General features: G+C 41.4%; 2 protein-coding genes across 2 annotated transcripts; both read right to left on the reverse strand.

Moving 5' to 3' along the window:
• Window positions 1-597: 597 nt before the first annotated feature.
• On the reverse strand, window positions 598-7,860 carry fev (FEV transcription factor, ETS family member). The gene is made up of 4 exons (XM_037110703.1): window positions 7,734-7,860; window positions 3,847-7,379; window positions 3,179-3,250; window positions 598-1,690 (listed from the first exon to the last, which is right to left on the reverse strand). Exons 2-4 carry the CDS (start codon window positions 3,893-3,895, stop codon window positions 1,149-1,151), a joined length of 663 nt encoding a protein of 220 aa, XP_036966598.1. The 5' UTR covers window positions 3,896-7,379; window positions 7,734-7,860; the 3' UTR covers window positions 598-1,148.
• Window positions 7,861-10,018: 2,158 nt separating this feature from the next.
• On the reverse strand, window positions 10,019-13,018 carry cryba2b (crystallin, beta A2b). The gene is made up of 5 exons (XM_037109865.1): window positions 12,883-13,018; window positions 12,010-12,197; window positions 11,092-11,233; window positions 10,850-10,992; window positions 10,019-10,590 (listed from the first exon to the last, which is right to left on the reverse strand). Exons 2-5 carry the CDS (start codon window positions 12,165-12,167, stop codon window positions 10,443-10,445), a joined length of 591 nt encoding a protein of 196 aa, XP_036965760.1. The 5' UTR covers window positions 12,168-12,197; window positions 12,883-13,018; the 3' UTR covers window positions 10,019-10,442.
• Between the last annotated feature and the right edge of the window lie 5,473 nt (window positions 13,019-18,491).

Genomic DNA, 18,491 nt, shown 5'->3' on the forward strand with positions numbered 1-18,491 from the left:
ACACACCAACAAATTGATAACAATCTGCTTTTATTCACTTCATTTGTTTTTCATTGGTACAGTTGTTTTAGCTACAGTCGCCTATGAAGCTGCGTGAAGGAATGAATGAATGAATGAATGCGGAGTTATTCACCCCAAAATCACTAGAAAGCAGCGACAGCCTGAGCGTGTGTCTACAATACAGTATTTACAGAGAAAAGTCATGAGTTCACAGTTTCTGTCACTATTCACGTTACACAAATCACAACCCCGCGCGTCAGTCTGGACTGCTTTCATTTTTATTGCAAGTGGCTCACGTTTGATATTCTTCTAAGGGCGTGATTACGCGTAATCTGATTTCTAAGCAAACTGATTAAAGTGACAATTATTCTTCAAGTGGTGACGTTTAATACATGAGAGAAATCACGTCCGACTGGCATCGAGCTGTTCCCACACCACGAGATGGCGCCAACAGTCCAGTAATGACTGGTGTTTTTCTGCCTGTTGGCTGAATTAAAACGCACCTGTGCGTAAAAAAAAAAAAAAAGAACAATCACATAACTCAAGAGAGGAGGATGAGAAACAGCGAGGGAACAGAAAGGGATGAGAACAGATGGGTATAAAGAGTCTGTATTTCTTTATCTTTTTTAGAATGATGTTTTATACGTTGTTCATTTCGAAAATTGGGCTCTCACTCGGAAAAAAATAAAAAAAAATTCACAGATTTTGGCTGAAAAGAGGGAATTCCATATTTTGAGTCATTATGGGTTTAAATCTTGACTCATAATTATCAGAATACCGCGCGTAAAGATTCAAACATTAGTGCGCAAATGTTGAAATTATTGTGCGTAAAGGTTGAAATCATGATGCGTAAAATTTGAAACGCGTCTCCTGATGGATTTTACTTGTTTGCTTCCTTTACTTGAACGTTAAATCTCTTTTGTTTAATGTTTCTAGAAGTCTTTCTTACGCACAGCCGTCGTCTATATGACTACATCTTCATAGTTGAAACGATGTTTGTGTGTGTCTGAAAACATGTTTTAAAACCGAATTAATCCAGTAATTTCCCCTCCAAGTTATCAAAACCGACCGTTCGGTGCTCTTTATAATTTCTCCTCGCTCTGCGAGTGTCTACATCCCTCCAGAGTGTCTAAAATGTGCATTAAGAGTCAGTTGTAATGGCTGTTGATGTTACTCAGACTGTTGATGTTGTTGACACAGCTGATGTGGGACGGAGACACGGTGCCAAACGGCCCTGGAGGCTGCAGGTTGTGGCTGTGGTACAGGGCCGCCGGAGGGGACCCGGGCCAGTAGGAGAAGCCCGACGGCCCCACGCCGGGACCCACGAGGTTCAGTTTGGAAATCCCGGAGAAGGGAAGCGGTGAGAAGTTCCCCTGAAACTTATAGATGGCCTGCTCCGTGGTGGACGGCTGGCACACCTGCGCCAGGCCGTGGAAGTCGAACTTGTAGGCGTAGCGCTTGCCGTGGACTTTGGTCATGATGTTCTTGTCGTAGTAGTAGCGCAGCGCCCTGCTCAGCTTGTCGTAGTTCATGTTGGGTTTGCTTTTGCGCTCCCCCCAGCGCCGAGCCACCTCGTCCGGGTCGATGAGCTTGAACTCGCCGTTGGTTCCCTCCCAGGCGATGCACGACATGTTGGTGCTGTCGGAGAGGAGCTCCAGCAGGAACTGCCACAGCTGGATCTGCCCGCTGCCTGTGCGGAGGGGAGACAATAACAAGTGGTTTTTATTTCAAAATAATGCGAGCTGAGCAGCGATACGTTGGCCTTGTTGAAATACTGAAGGAATCTTCTGTGGAACCATCTGACGATCATGTCTCCTGCAGCTGTTTCGGGCTGATTAAATAAATTAAACGGCTAAAATATTGTCAGTCAACACGTTACAGATACAGCACAGTGTTTTCTCACAAAACTGCGGACTAAAGGTGGGAAAACACATTTAGACACATTTTATTTACTAATCAAAATGAGGGATGCTGGTGCATTAAAGCGGGTGCACGGATAAAATAAACAAAAGTCAAATGAAATGTTTGACATTATTTTTTGGACCAAAAATATTCGCATACAAAAAACAAAATAAAATAAGATTCAGATATGTCACAGAAAGAACAGGTTTCTATACGCCTTTTTATGAAACTGAACGAAAATGTTGATTTATTTTCCTCCAGAAATCATCCAAAGGTATTTATTTAGTATTTTTCTATCTTGGTTTTCCTAAATATATTAATTCATAATATCCTTTCACAATAAAATGTGAGTCTAAAGGTCATTTAAGTCTAAATTTTGAATAAATGTTTGTCGGATATTTTTCATCAGCTAACCTCATAATTTATATTTTTGACTTTTACAAAAATCTTAAACTGATTTAATTTGCTGAGTGACTGTTAGGGGTGTTAATGTCTGTTAAGTCTTTTAGCACTTCACAGTTTGATTAAATCAAAGACAAGGAGCCGTGGACAGACTCTGATGTATATCTGTATCTATTGTTTATATGAATATTTAACAATTTCCTTAATTTAAGAGACGGTTTTGAACCAAATGGATGGAAGAAATCATGATATAAATTATTTTGTTTTAAAATAACGTTCATTAATTCAAAAAAATATACATTTGTGTCGAGAAACATCAAAGAATAGAACAAAAAATACTAATTTTCTATCTTTTGCATGCAAAAAGGCAGAAATGTGTATGTGCATTTAAAAAAACGCATAAAACATCACGATAAAAGACGGAGCCACAGTAAGACGAGCAGCACGTTTTTTTTTCTTTTCTTTTAGGATTGAACAGAAACAGAAAGATTAGAATTGATTTAATGCAAACTGAGAGTATTAATAACGTTTTTTGTATCAATTACCTCACAGAAAGACCTCAAACTGATGTACGAATTATATGAAATGAGCCTTTTGCAATTTAATCCCGTTAGAATAATATTGAATGGGTCTATATATTTATTTTGAATTGACGTTTTTTTTTCCCCCAAGTCAGATTCGTTACAGCCAAAAAAAAAAAAAAAAAAAGACATTATTTGTTCTGTATTATTTGTTATTTCGTGACCAGTGTTTCCAAATATTGTGCTGGCGTCTTCTAAGACTTCTCTCTTATCACAGTAAGATGAATGATATTTAATAACAGAGCCTGATAACAATATTTATGATGTACTCTGGAGTCATTTTCAGTTCTTACCTTTCTGCACTCCTGTGTTTATTGGACCCCAGGTTGTTCCTTTGCCTTCCTTCAACAGATTCTCTGTTGGATCTGAAATGAAAACAGAGACACAGTCAGAACCACCAGCCGCCTCTCCATCGTGTTAACGCGCAGGCCTTTTCTCTGAAAAATGACCCATTTAGGCTTCCGTTCTCATCTTATTCAGCTGGTTAAAGAATTACGCATATGGGCCCAAAATATTTCACAGGAAAAATGAGTTGGAAAATAAAAATAAATCAGACAGATTTAACGTTTCAGAGGAAACACTTAAATATGTTGGACCGGCGTGTGAGGCTGAGGGTGAAATAAAACGACAAAAAATAAAAAGTGCTAAATCTAAGAAAAAGCCGAAAAAATGATTAAAATTCCTAATTGTGTCGTCGTCCAGTCGCAGTCTAATGGAAGGAGCGTGTCGTCTTTTTCGCGGTCTCCTCTGTCGGAGAAGCCAGGAAACGCGTCCAGGAAAAAGGATTTCCGATTTCCGACAAAAGAGCAGACGGGCTTTCAGATTGAAAAGGCTGAACAATGCTGCGCCCTGGAAGCGGAGCATCACGGGCACCGGCGACACCGGAGAACCCAAAAAGAACCAGAGCGGCTTTATTTTCTCTTAATTCTTCCACGGGAGCGTAAAAAAGAACCGGACGAACCTGAGAGATACATGTTGAACATGAGGTTTCCTCCGCAGTCCTGTCTCATTGTGCTCAGTTGTTCAGAAAAGGGTTGGATTTCATTTCGTTGGTGGCGGAGGGGAAAAGATTTTTATTAAACTTTATCTCATAACTGTGATCTGGAATAAATGCGGGTGGACAGATTGAAGTTTCCAGGCAACTGTCAGTGGCCCCCATCTCCGAGACAATATTCAGACAGCAATTTCCCCTGGTGCATTGCTTTAATTAAAAGAGCAATTTACCTCTGTCAGCCCGCCTGGTGCCCACAATAAAAAGAGGCCGATAGAAATTCGGCCCTTATCAATCCGCCATCACAGTTTAATAAAGTTTCCGCGTTAAGATCTGAGTTTCTATGGTGAATTGAAGTGTTTGACATGGAAACCAGTTCAGATCCTCCTCACTTTTCCGCCTCTTTACCTCTGGGCAAACAACAAAGACCTATTTCATGTTGGGGTGGCGGTGGTGGGGGAATATTTACCTTGAAGCGCGCGCTCCAGTGCGCACGAGAAAACAAGAACATTTCATCCACCTCCACCTCCTCCTGCTCCAACCTTCTGTTAGTGGGTTTAGCGTTATATAGCCTCAATCTGACGGTAATGAGGCTGTAACTTTAAAACCATGGCTTCTGACGCTCACTGACGTTATCATGTCCTCTCATGTATCTTTTTTTTTTTTTTTTTTTTTAAAGTTCTCTTGTTTTTTCCAGAGGCAGTGGACCATGTGGAGCTCTGTGTGGGGGGTTTATGGACCTGACCGGTTCAGGTTTGGCACTGTAGCAACAAAGATGAACACATCTGTCTTCAGTCCAGACACCACATGGGTTGTAATCATAAGACAGAAGTCACATCCTGGGTGGTGGATTCAATGATTGTGGCAGGCCTGACATTGGCTATCCATCATCTTTTTCCCCATTCAGACATTCAGAAGATCAACAGAACAACATGAAAACGTGCACAATGTCCTTGAAGACACACAACGTGAGGAAAACAGTGAGTTAAAATGGATTTATGTCACATATAAGGTCAACATACAATCTCAACCAGTGATTTAATGCAAACAATCCAGGATTTGGATCATTCAGGGCCGTAACCATGGAGACAACATCCACATGAGGGGGGTACCACGGAGAGAATATCTAGATTTAAATTTCCTGCCATTAGAAATATTTAAAGGTGCATTATGTAGTTTGAGAGAAGATGTTTTAATCAGATGAGAAAGATATTCAGTGATGTTTAATAGCTACGTTGGTCCAAAGGGCAGAAATGTAGTAATTTCACAATAACGTCTCTTAAATTGTGAGATGTCTACAAATTTGTCTGCGTCCACGTCACGTGACCGTCAGCTTTCTGGCTGCTAAAACCAAAAACATGGCTGCCATTCCTTTTATTTCCAGTGAAAAATGCAACATTTTAAGAAAGGTGTTGTAGTAACATGTGCTTTGATGACATTTTTATAAAGAAATATGCACTTTATTTTCATAACCCTCGCTCAGTGAGTGTATGTGGTCTTTAGTTTGTTAGCTTTTTACGAAGATGTGCAACTGGATTGTCAATAATAGATATTTTTATGCTGAAACAAACAAAAAAACTGAATAAACAAACTGGCCTTAAAGCAAGGCCACAGTTGCCATATTTATATTTAGGTGGGACACATCCCCCTTCAACATATAACCTAACTTGTATAAAAAATATAAAAGAAATTGCAATATGACAGGAAACCACATACCACTGTTGGAAATGATTATTAGCAAATGACAAAAAAGACATGCATCATAAATATAACTAAATGTAAAAGAAATATGTTATATTACCAGTTGTTAATTCTGAAAGAAGAAAGTAGAGCGATGTAATACTGTTATACATTATGGTAACATATGGGCAGGTTTGGTCCCCTCTCAGTGTTGACTCTATTGTTACAGCTTTGCCTTAAAGGACAACACAATGTTTTTACTTTGTTTAATATGTGGCGGACCCTGCCACCTTCCTAGCTTCAAACGGTGTTCTGGGTGCCTTATTTTCAGCTCGTAAATTCAGTTGCGACAACAACAAAAAAACAAATAGCTGTGAGTTTGTATCATTACCTCACATATTAAAATCCTGAGTTTGAATTTGTTCTCCAGAGCTACGTAGTGCCCCTTTAAATTTCACTTCCACGATGGATGAATGATGATGATGCTTATTCTTATCTATTTATCATCTTTTACAATAATGTCTGGAATAAAATAAAACTGCTACAACAGTCAAAACACACCTACGCGCTTCACAACATGTCTGCCTATCGAAACAATCAACAAGGTTTAGCAGAGAGTATTTATGTAGGCAACAGGTAAACAGTGTCATAAACAAGTAACTCTCTGACAAACACGACACAGGCTAATAAAACCATTAACCTTTGTTGAACGAGTCTGTTAGCACTGTTGTTGGTTGAATTGTTACTGTGCTGTGATAGCTAGCGTCAGCACTGTGGCTTCATTCTTCTCTGATGCTAGCTAAGATTCTAAGAGGAATTTATAAATTAGCCATTATTATAATTGTATTTTCATAGCACTTCATAAAATCTACGATGAATCTATTGACAGCGATGCAGCCTACGAAACGTTCATATGACATCTAGGTTTTCCTCTTTAAAATACATTGGAAATTAAGAAGATAGAGACATTTCTTCCTCGGTTCGATACCTGACATTTTGGGTTTTTTTTACCTGTGTGGCATCTTTCTCCTCCACATCTCCACTGAAAGTGATCTAATCAAGGCGAAAAGGCAAAAAGATGATTGCTGAAAGGAAAAACATGCGTATGCTCTGACAGCGTATCTCTGCTGGGATCTTGTGTGGTTTAACAAAAAGGTTTAGCTGTCATCGTTTCAAGTGTCACCAGAGAAAATCTGTCAAAATATGTTTTAATTGTACCTTAAAAACTCACAAACAATAAAAAAAAAAATGTATTACCTTGTCATTAGATTACAAACACATTTAACAGAAAGTCATTTGGAAATGCAAGTCATCCTTTGCAAACCCAGCCCCTCTGTGTTGACTCAGCTAAAGGCAGCTCTGATAATCTTTCCTCATCTATTTCAGTGTTTGCTCCATAATGTGTCACCTGACTGAGCTCAGACACGCACAATGCAAACAACACTGTCAGGTAAAAAAAAAAAAAGGAACATACTTGAATGAGTACATGTGTAGAAACAGACTGCATCAGAATAAAGGCTCTGTAAAGGAACCGTAACATATGATTTCAAGGTTTTTCTTGCGTGAATGATCTGTGCAGGATTCACGTACGGTCCTCTTCCTCCTGGACTTAAAAAAAAAAAAAAGCAGGATTGTTCATTCGTTCCTCAGGGGCCGGGACTGTAGGAGTGTCTCTGGCGTCCCAGACTTGCTTTAGCTGCCTGTGTCCAAGTAAAAGTCGCAGGCAACTTAAAACAAGCCTCGAAAGCTAGACTGTGTCCACTGATGCAGTGGCAGATGGAATAGGTGTGTAACCTCTGGTCAGGATGAGCCAAAGAAAGCCACTGACAGAAGGAAGAAACAAATACATGAGTACAAAGAAGCATCAGAGAATGAGAATTTGAGAATATTTGCTGTTATCACTTCAAAATAAGTTGCTATTATTACAATTTATATAAAAAAAGAAGGTAAAGTAAAGCATCTAAACATTAAAAGCATGTAAATGTTGCACAAATCCCATCGTAACAAACATAAATCCTAGTTCAAGAGCGTGTTATTCCGTAAAAAGCATCACTTCCTGACAAATTTAACCGACTGTAATCCATTAAAGTTAAAGAAATGAATCCAGACACCCTCGTCTTGATTACAGCTGTCATCAACAGTCAATGTAAAGTTCCTGTGTGAAGCCTTTAACTCACCTCGGTGCTCTGACCTGTGTGGACCACAGTTGGCAGCTCACTACTCTACTGAGGCGTCACTCCCCTATAAGCCCTGCTGCAGCCGCTTTAATCAGTCTGCAGAGGAATGTATATTTGTGAAAGGTGTGTGTGCGTGGTTACACATTTATCAAAAGATCCTGGTCTTTTGGGTGTGGGACGGAGAGCCGGTGCAGGCTCGTGGGTGTGTAACACGGAATACGACGTCCTGGACCGACAGGAGGAGTGTGTGCGGAGGCAAACACGCTCCAGGATGCCGGCGTGTGACTGTAAGACAAACACGGCGGAGTTGCATTAGAATAAACAAACAGAATGCAATGAAGGCGAGCTGCCGGACGTTGTGTGTAAGGTTGTAGTGGAGACGTGAATCAGCTTCTTTAGTGTGTTTTTTGGTAAATGATTTGTCCAAAATGGCTTAAAACTTGATGGTAATTTCTGGTGTGTGTACGCTGTTTAAAATGGAAGGGGCCTCTTCCTGATGTTTGGTTTCAGTAACTGAGGCTTAAGAGTCCTCGCCCGGCTGGTTTGCTTCTCTCTGCTACATCATAAAGACACGTGAGAAACCAAAACCACCCGACATGAAGAGTCTCAGTGAGGCGCTGGGCCACCATGTACGACCAGATCCTCTCCAGTGAGCGAGGCCATGGCACCTGGTTGATACTCATAAAAGTGCTACTCAATCGCCAGAATAAATAAATAAATGTTGTCTTTTGTCTCACACATACTATACATATGCTCAGACTTCGGTTTATGCACGGAGCCCACTTGGTTAGGTTTAGGGAAAAAATCCAGGATTGTCTTAAAATACTTGTTTTAGTCGCAACATATATGGCAGGAAATGTCCTGAGGTATCCTCAAACATATCCAGTGGTTTTGACTCAAACTCCAGTCGTCCGTTTGCCTTGCTGGCTTGTAATAACATATATAAAACATACATAAAATAAAAAAAAAACATGAGAGAGCTGGAAATTAAAGCAACATTATATAAAAATTGGCATTTTGTGTAATTTGTTGCCCCCCACAGTTTCTGAGCGCGACACCACTGTCATAAATACATATCCCAGGTCTGTTACAGTTGTAGGTGCTGACTACAAAGAAAACTCATTAAGTCATAGCAGTGAAATGTATTAAAAACGTATATCATGGGGCGCCGCTTAGCTCAGTTGGTAGAGTGGGCGTCCTTTATACAGAGACCCTGGGTTCACTGTATGTCACTCCCCCTCTCTCTCTCTCATCCTGTTTCCTGTCATATTTCTACCTGTACTATCAATTTTTAAAAAAGCAAAAAAAACAAACTTTAAAGATGTTTATCTTATCGTTTGGTCAGCATGTATGACACCGTTCACGCTGTCACAACACACTGAACCATCAGTATGATCCTGCAGCTGTTGTTTCAAGGTGAAGGTTCTAATGTATTAACATGTGAAAATCAATGACCTCAGTCAGATAAACTGAAGGATTAATGGTTCATTTATGGGTTTAAATAATCTCATACCTTTGACACTAAATAAATAGTTCTGAGAAACGCTGAGCTGTCTGACAAATCAATTGTTACAAAGGTGAAAACAGACTTCTGGTGAGTTGAATCTTTGGATTGTTTTATCACAGGTTGGTGATTACAGTCCAACACATTGTGTGGTGTACGAGGACTGGGGTCGTAAACAAATATGACAGGCAGCTTTCAAACTTGACCTTAAGTGTGTTTATTTAAGGTAAGGTAAGGCGAGGCTCAACGGTCATCTGATGCTAACACTTTCGGTCTCTGAGAGGACCTCTGCTGGCCTCTTCTGAAACATTTCAAAGAATAACGAACTAGTTTATATGAGGACACGTGTGCTGACGCCACAGAACAGCTGCCTGTCAGCCCACCGAGGATTTCACATCGAAGCTATTGTCCATCTGCTCCCTGGCTTTTGTTTTGGCCGTTCCATCAAACAGGCAAAGCAAGATATAGCAAGAGAACTTAAATTTAAATATATTCTATTCTATTTCAAAAGATGATTTGCATTTGATTTAAATAATATGTGTTTTTTTTGTAGACAGACTCCAAAATTCTGTTGTCTGTTGCTTTTCCTCACAGCTCCTCGCTTTACTGGCCTTTTTTGGGGCGAACTGTGACTGTAGCAGTGGAGGAATAAATACTAGAAACAAAATGCGTTCTCGTGCTCTTGTTTATTGGAAATGAGAATACAGTCTGACAAGAACAATATTACACATCCTATAGCCTAACAGAGAGATTTGAGTCAAATCTTTCCATGGATGTTCGCTAAAAGGCTAAATATGTCCTCTAGATGAACACAAAGCAGGAGCTATCTATCTGATAACAGCCTGGTTAAAGCTAAAAGAGCAGAGGGGGCTCTGATCTTGCAGAGCTTGTGCAAAAAATGATTGACAGCCAATCACTGCCTTTTTTGTTTAATTCATCATGGTGGTCATTTTCACTGTAAAAAGAAAAAGGAATGCCGACAAACAGTCTCTAGTTTTGAAGAAAAGCCTTTATTTCCTATATCAAGAACATGCTTTAGCATGGTAGAAGAAGTAGATACTCAGATATCCATACATGCAGAGCCACAGATTGATAGAAAGAGTTTGTCCGTCTACTGTTCTGTGACAGCGGTCTGTCCAGGGGTTCGGGGAGAGTTTTTTTCTTTTTTAATTCTCAGGTTGGGTCAGGCAGGCAAGAACGAAGGCTTAGTGCTGGATCCTACGAATGGACTGCACCTGGTTGGTGTGAGCCTGGGTGCTGAACTCGTTGTAGTTTCTGTACTCGCCTTGGTGTCTGTCTCTCTCCAGGATGTACTGGTAGCCACGGTAACCAGGGAACTGGTAGGCGACCCAGCTGCAAGGGGAGGAGGGGGAGAGGAGAGAGAGGAGGGCGGGTGAGTCAAGGTCAGATCAAGGAATACAACACATCATTTAAAGAGATGCGTAGTTCATACGCAATTACCTTAGAATAATCTGTGAAACATGGACTGTTTACAAGATTTTATATTTCAACTGTTCAACTCTGTGGATGATTTCCACATGACATGAATGATGAAATGATTGGATGTTGAAAAAGGGGAGAAAGACAGGAGGCACCAAGCTGTATGACTTACGCTCCTGAGTTGACTTTGATGGAGGGCACCTCCTTGCTGCACCAGCCCATGGCCTGTAGGGAGGGGTAGTCATCGCACATCTCGAACTTACGGCCCTGGAAGTCCTCGCACTCGTACAGGGTCACCTTGCTGTCACTGTGGTTCTGCGGAGGAAAAGAGGGAAAGGGAGGGTTAAGTCGAAAAGGTGACTTGGTCAGATGAAGAAATATGGATGGATGGATGGAGGGGAAGTGTGGACTCACAGCGCACTTGATGGGTCTGAAGGAAAGCATGTGCTCGGTTCTGTAGCTGCTGTTTCCGCTCCAGGCCTCGTAGCGAGGGTAGTCTCCCTTCTCCAGGATAAACTGCTGTCCCTGGAACTCGGGGTACTCATAACCCACCCAGCTGCAGAGAAGACACAAGGAGGGGGGAGGCAAAGGAGAAAAGACAAGGTGAAGTTAATTGTCCAACAAACCACCAAATGCAAATAAGTCGTAGTGCAACTGTCATTTTCATTAAACAATGGAGTCCAACGCCCACAGAACGGCCTCGAGTGAAACCAGCTTGCAGCTTCTTTTGTCACTGGGAGCACAAAGCAAACATTAAATACTGCTGCTCCTGACTGCCTCCTCCTCCACCACCACCACCACCACCACCACCGCTGCTACTGCTGCTGCTGCTGCTGCTGCTGCACCCAGGCCTCTTTATCTGATCGCTAGTCAGTCACTCTGGCTCACAGCCGGCAGCTGCTCACGAGCCAACTCATATCTCAGCAGGGTTACACTTGGATGCATGCACACACACACACACACACACACACACACAAACACACAAAAGCAATGCATGCCAACTAGAAATACAATAAGACAGCAGGCTGAATTTGTCATTTAGCTTTTTCTACTTTTAGAGGCTCGTGGTTGCTTTCATCCGACTTTTTCAAGCAGAAAAATATTTGAATTTCAAGCAAAGTAATGTGATGTTATTAGATATTGTTACGGATCAAAAGCTGCTGTTGTTTTGTCTTCTTTTAATGAAATATCTGACCAACACACTGTAAAATCTAAACTTACTCTGATATTATTTATGCAGAATACTGAATTAAAGATATCAGCACGAACTTCTTATGCGGTGAAGTGATTTCTATGGTGGACGTAGAAGAAACAGAAATATCCACGACTTACGGTCCATTCTCAACCTTGATGGAGCGGATCTTGTTGAAGCCCCTCTCCATGATGTTCTGGCACTCCAGCATGAACTCACAGCGCTTGCCCTGGAAGTTCTCCTCCTCCCAGACTGTGATCTTGAACTGGCCCATCTGCTCCATTTGTTGAGTGTTCATGGCTACTGTTTCTCCCTCGGGGGTTACTCTCTGATCGAGGACAAAAAAATGACAATCAAACTCCCTGCAAGACCCTCAGGTGTAATACATAAATGTTTGTGGGCACCCTCATCATGATTACTTCACATCTTGTGAAAAAGTACCAGTTAACAAGGTAAAGCTATGTCTATTATTGCACCTTTACTCCAGAAAGATATATCTGGTAAGGTCACTTTCCAAAGGTGTCACAAGTAGGTAAAAAAATTCTATTTCTGTGTCTGTTTCCATTGAGGAGATTCAACCAACAGCCACAAAGTGGCCTCGTGCCAATGCACAGTGTACAGTTACTGTTAGAACCTGCGAGCCATAGCTCCAAAAACCAACATGCTGTCTCAGAAGTCTACCACTCACACAAATGAGCATTTCTACCAAGCTGCTAAACCAAAATCATACCCCGATTCCTATTCAGATTAGCGTGTCACTGGTTGGAGAAAAAAGATGCTTGTATGGTGTTCGAAGGCCAAACACAAGCACACCAGTAAGGCATCATCTTGCCAAACAGATTCACCCTGAAAGCATCATCAGATAGCGGCTTTTTCTTTTGTTGTTCCTTTTTTTTTTTAATTCTTAGCAAATCAAAGAGCATCCTGGTGGCTGTCGAGCTCCACCCCAGTACACATAGCTGTCCCCCCTGATCGTCTTGGCTGAGTCTGAGGCAGTGTGTTGATATACTTACAGACAGTACTGAGGTGGGACAGATCCAGTATAATCAATGTCGGGGGAGAGACCCTCGCCTGTGTTTTTATAGGGCCGGGCCCCCTGGACGCGCGCCGCTCCATTTGCCCAGCAGCCTTGCACACTCAGCAGCTGAGCGGGCCGGCTGAAAGGGGAGCATTAGCCTCGTGCTTTGTGGAGGCTCCACAGCACCATTGTCCTCAGAGCCCCAAACTGACTTAGTCATCAATATGGCAGCCGTGGTCAGAGGCAACCTGACCCAGGACTATACAATGGTAACGCACTGACACAACAGTTTGATTGGGGTGGCCGGATAATAGACACATTCTGGGAGCTGATCCCCTCTCACCCTCCCTCTATGTCTCTCTCTCTCTCTCTCTCTCTCTCTGCTGTAGGTAAACCAGATCTGAAGCTAGAGGTGAGGAAAAGACAACCAAGGCGTCCCAACAAAGTGAAGGACTCTCCTTATCTCCCTCTTTTCCAGTGATTCATCTGGAAGGAGTCAGTTGGATGAACTGCTCCAGTAGTGGTGTCACTTTGTGACCAGACCTGATAGGAAGCCACATTCTTTGGCTCTGAAACGTGTAACTTCGGCTTTAAAATGAACTGGATCATACTTAAATATATGCAGTATGCCACACATACAGTGTCATAAGGCTCATATACATGTAGCTGGGATTGTTTTTACAGTACATGAGCTGTTACTGGGTGCAGAAAAAGGTAAAGGACTGGACTGGCCCAGACAGCAGTACTCTGATCATAGATTGCAAAAAGTGGTAATGGTAAGTAGAACAATACATACATATATTGATATACGCTAAATTAGACTAAATCATGAGGTAACAAATTACAAATAACATTACTGACATTGCAAATATAGATGAATGTATGAATGTATGAATGTATGATACATATATATTTATATGCTTTTATATAGGCTGATAACAGGCTTTCAATGAGAATAAATCATAAGATGACAAATAACATTTGGCAGCTGACAACATTTCTTATATTCCATAAATTGTAAAAATAAAGATTGTAAGTAGAACAATATGTTATTCTAAGAAATAGAAAATAATCAGCTTTTAATGAGAATTAATCATGAGGAGACAAAAATAGCATTTTGGGTGAACGGCACCTGAGAAGATTACTTATAAAGGAAAACAACACAATACAGAAGCTGCATTAATATTTTAGTTTTATCTTTATTTTATATTTCAAATAAAGATCTTTCAGCTCAGTTACATTTTTTCATGCTCAGTACAGGGTTAGTTAGTCACTTTATTAACAGAACTGTAAATTAAACTGGGATTGATGCCGAGTTCTGATCCTGTGTTGGGTCGACAGTTTCGACATTTGATCATAGATTAGCCTTTGTTGTTACATTTCAGCCGAGAGCTACTAACAAAATGTACATTTAACATCTGGAATGAAAAACATCTCTCAGAGTCATATTGTTCTTTTGTGCACTTATTCATTTTAAGTTATAATAATACAGATTCTGATAGACTTTCACATTGTAATATCACATAATAGGATTCAGGAAACAAAGAGAAAGAAACATTTTATTTATGCTTCCATCATTTTGTGTGCACTGACAAACTGTATCCACATAGCCGACTGAATACTGGTGAGTCATCAGATTAATCATCAGGTTTGTCCCTCTCAGTGTAAACAAACAGTTGTTATATTCTTACTCTGGCATTTTTTTTCTTTCAGGTTTCATGTTTTTTTTAATCCACCATGGTTGCAACAGTATCCAGGGTGTTGTCAGGGGACTCTGGAGATGAGTTTTCCTTCATCATCGGTGACATCTAGTGGCAAAAGTATTCATTACAACCAGACTTTTACAGCAGAACTGGACTACACTGTTTAAATGTTTCATTTAAAGGTGCCATTTGTAATAAAAGTTGATTTTTAGAGTGTCAGTTCCAACAATGACGCTCTGGGTTTCCAAACTCTGATGCTCTGAGATGGCGGCCGACCCGTCCTACGATCCAAGAGCGCCGTTATTGACAAGATAGAAATGACACTCAAAAAAATAGTGCCTTTAATTGTCAGAGTTGGAATTGAGATGGAGTTTAAATGGAAATATCTGACAAATAGAAACATTCACTACAGTCAGAACCTGTACTGTTTGTGTATGTGTGTGTGTGTGTGTGTGTGCATGTGTGTGTGTGTGTGTGTGTGCGCGCCTGTGTGTGTGTGTGTTTCACCTGTGGGCACATGAGAGTTGTTTACTTGTGTGAACAGCTTTTTCATTGTGTTCTGTTAACCCATTCATTGTGCTTCTCTCTACATGTGTGTGTCTGCCAGTGTGTCTCTGTGTATGTGTGTGTGTTTGCCCCCCCCCCCCCACGAGCAGGTGATGGGCAGGTGAAAGGACAGGCTTATATAGACACAGATGTCGTGTGTGTGAGTGCACAATTGTGTGAGCATAGAGGTGCTACTACCTAAACTACCATGTGTGTCTAGATACATTTTAAAACATGTATGTGTATGTTTGTGTGTGTGTGTGTGTGTGTGTGTGTGTGTGTGTGTGTGTGTGTGTGTGTGTGTGTGTGTGTGTGTGTGTGTGTGTGTGTGTGTGTGTGAAGAAGGTCTTTCATCTTTCTTCACCAGGTCTGATAAGAAAGATCAGCTGTAGATCCTTACACACACACAAACTCACACAAACACAGACACACACACAAACACACACACACACACACACACACAGCTCATTTCCCAGTTAAATACAGCCGGGGTTATTTGCATGTGTCAGGGACAGTGTAGTCCAGCAGAGAGGGAGCTCGTACAGTTCTACTTTGAATCCTTATCTCGCTGTATAAGAAAGCCATTCATTTCTTGTCACTGGTCACATGACACGTTTACTGGTCACTTGTCATGCATCGCTGAGGGGGCGAATCCAGGATCCACCTGAGAGAGGTCCCCTCACCTTTTGCTGGTCCAGAGTTTGTCTTTACATTCAACTGAGGTGGTCTAATGCATAACATAATGCAGAGGCGGCTCTCTGATGGTTTTGGCAGTCATGTATCCCTTATCTGATCGTGATGAATGGTCGTGTAATGGCCACAGAGTGATAGATCGTTTTTTGCATCAGCAGTGGCACCCTACAGTACGGTGCAAACACTGTTCCATCATGACTCTTTCTTAAATAGAAAAAGAGAATCATGAATCAACAAAAATGATAATTATAAGCAGATTCGACTACTTTGGAAGAATTTCCATCTGTTTCTACCACCCATACTCAACCTGAGACTCAAATTACAACATCATTTTTGTTAGTTACATCTTAATTCAGCCTTTTCATGTTTTGATTCATCTATCTAGCCCATAAAATGCATGAAAATGTGGTTGGTAGCTATTTCTCTTTCCTTTTCTTTTTCTTTGGCTTTATTGTAGCTAACAGGAAACGTCTGTGAAAAGCTTTTCACCGTCTTTTCATTCGAAATAAGATGTCAGTGACTCACGATTGTATCAAATGTGACTACAACAACCAATGTTAGAGGCATCCTGGGGCAGCTGACGGTGCTCCCAGGTCATGGTGAACAATTTAGCTCTTGAAGCTAATGTTAGCTTTTAGAAACCTAAAATCTCATCTTCAGTTCTTCAGTTTCAGAATAAAAACCCTTTTTTGGACGCGTCTCTCTGCTCACACAGACTCGTAAATGATCTCCATTTTGTTTAGGTCTGCTTCCCCAATGAGATGACGTGAGTGGGATCAGTGGGAGCCCAGCTTCAGTCTGCAGAGCCGTGAGGCCAGAGAGCAGAACGCTGCTTCACAGAGAGGCGTTCACTGTTTAACCAAAATGCATCAATATAGAACTTGCAATTTTGAACCAAATTCAACGCTGCACCTTCTTGGCTCTTCAGCAACAAACTTGCTAAGTGTGAAATACATCAGACGAACCGTTCTGCTAGAGATTCATGAATAACAGACAGACGGAGATCCCTTGTTTTATACTTAGATATGGCAGAATATTTCAATACAGCTTTTCTGTTTCACTTGTCACTAAAATCATGATGAAATGTTCTTTTACATGCTGGCACCCATATTTTTAAAAAGCGCAACAACATTTTTAAAGCCACGAATGAGAACGATGGCTGATTGTTGAATCTCATCCATGATGAATACAGACAGTGTGACCCGAGCAGCCAACCTAAAGCTCTAAACATTACAGATCTGGTGCGTTCAGGCGCCACCGGGTACAACAATAATGTCAAGGATGTAGAGAAAAAGAAAAAAAATGCAAATATAGGATGACATATAGTGTATACGTTGTGATAATCAGGCTATGCTCTGTTTTACTTGTATGGATTGGTTGCAGTGCAGGAAGTGTGTTAACACTGCAGGAAGAGAGAGATTTTGTTTCTGGGTCAGTGTGAGCAGGAACTATTTGAATAGCCAGTAAATGCACCTGCACACACACACACACGTGACTGTTTGTGTACCTGCACGCTGACACACATCAACACACGGTGACACACAGATTGCACTGAATAAATGCCCTCCTTCAGGTGGAAGGTTACCGTGGAGACTAATCCAGGTAGGGATGATGCGAGCGGGACATCTGCTCGCACCGCGTCCACTTGTCCCCGCTGATCTCTGCGCCTGACAAACAAGCAGCTGGACTTACCTGCAAGGATAGAAAAAAAAAAAAAAAAAGCATAGCAAAAGCATAGATTGTGATATTTGCTGTGCTTGTGTCTTTGAATCGTCCACCTGAACAAAATAAAACAGTATTGGATTGTGATGACAGGGGACACAAACACACCGAGGCTGGCAGACATGAGCACACACATCTTTTCGCTTGAGTAGAACCTTTGCATGTGTTGCTTTGCATGAATTCTGAAATTTAAAAAAAAAAACACAACAAAAAACAACTTGTTTATTGAAGTTGAGACTGTGTATTCATCTGACTGGGCTCATTCTTCTGAGATCTTAAATGTTGACTCCTATCCAGTTGCCTCACAAAGTCAGTCAGCGGCCAACCGAGGGGCAGGAACCAGCCTCGGGGCATTTGCATGACTCTTCGTTATCGGTAACTGTCAGAGGACACAGCACACATCCTACAGGCAGCACACACACATACGGAAACACATGTACACACACACACACACACACACACACACAGCCTCTGGGAAGCACTCGTTTCACCATCTACAGATAGCAGCAAAACAGTTCGGCAGGCACCGCAAATGTAATCATGTTCCCTCTGTACAGATGCAAACGGTTGTCTTAATGGCACTGATGCAGTCGGTCTGCTGCAGAGTTCACGGGGTCACGGCGGGGGCAGCAGGGCTCGTGAAAGAGGAGAAGGCCGGTCTCATTTAGGCTCCTGAACCTAAACCTACCCTCTATAATCCAGGGGTTTCTAATAGGCCGGGCTGTGAGTCTTGACCAGCATGTGAATTGTTCGTCTCACTCCTCTTTCTACAAGCTGAGAAACTGCAGGTTCTTGTATGATTCTTATCTTTCTTTTCACCTGTCTGTGTAAGAGTTTCCTTGCAAAGGTCTCGCGTTTCACCGATACTATTCAGAGTCCAATTCAAGGTCCTTGTAATCACATTTACAATTGTCACCTGCCTACACTGAGGTGTGACTGC

The sequence above is a fragment of the Acanthopagrus latus genome, chromosome 9 (genome assembly GCF_904848185.1).
Source record: "Acanthopagrus latus isolate v.2019 chromosome 9, fAcaLat1.1, whole genome shotgun sequence".
Lineage (NCBI taxonomy): Eukaryota > Metazoa > Chordata > Actinopteri > Spariformes > Sparidae > Acanthopagrus > Acanthopagrus latus.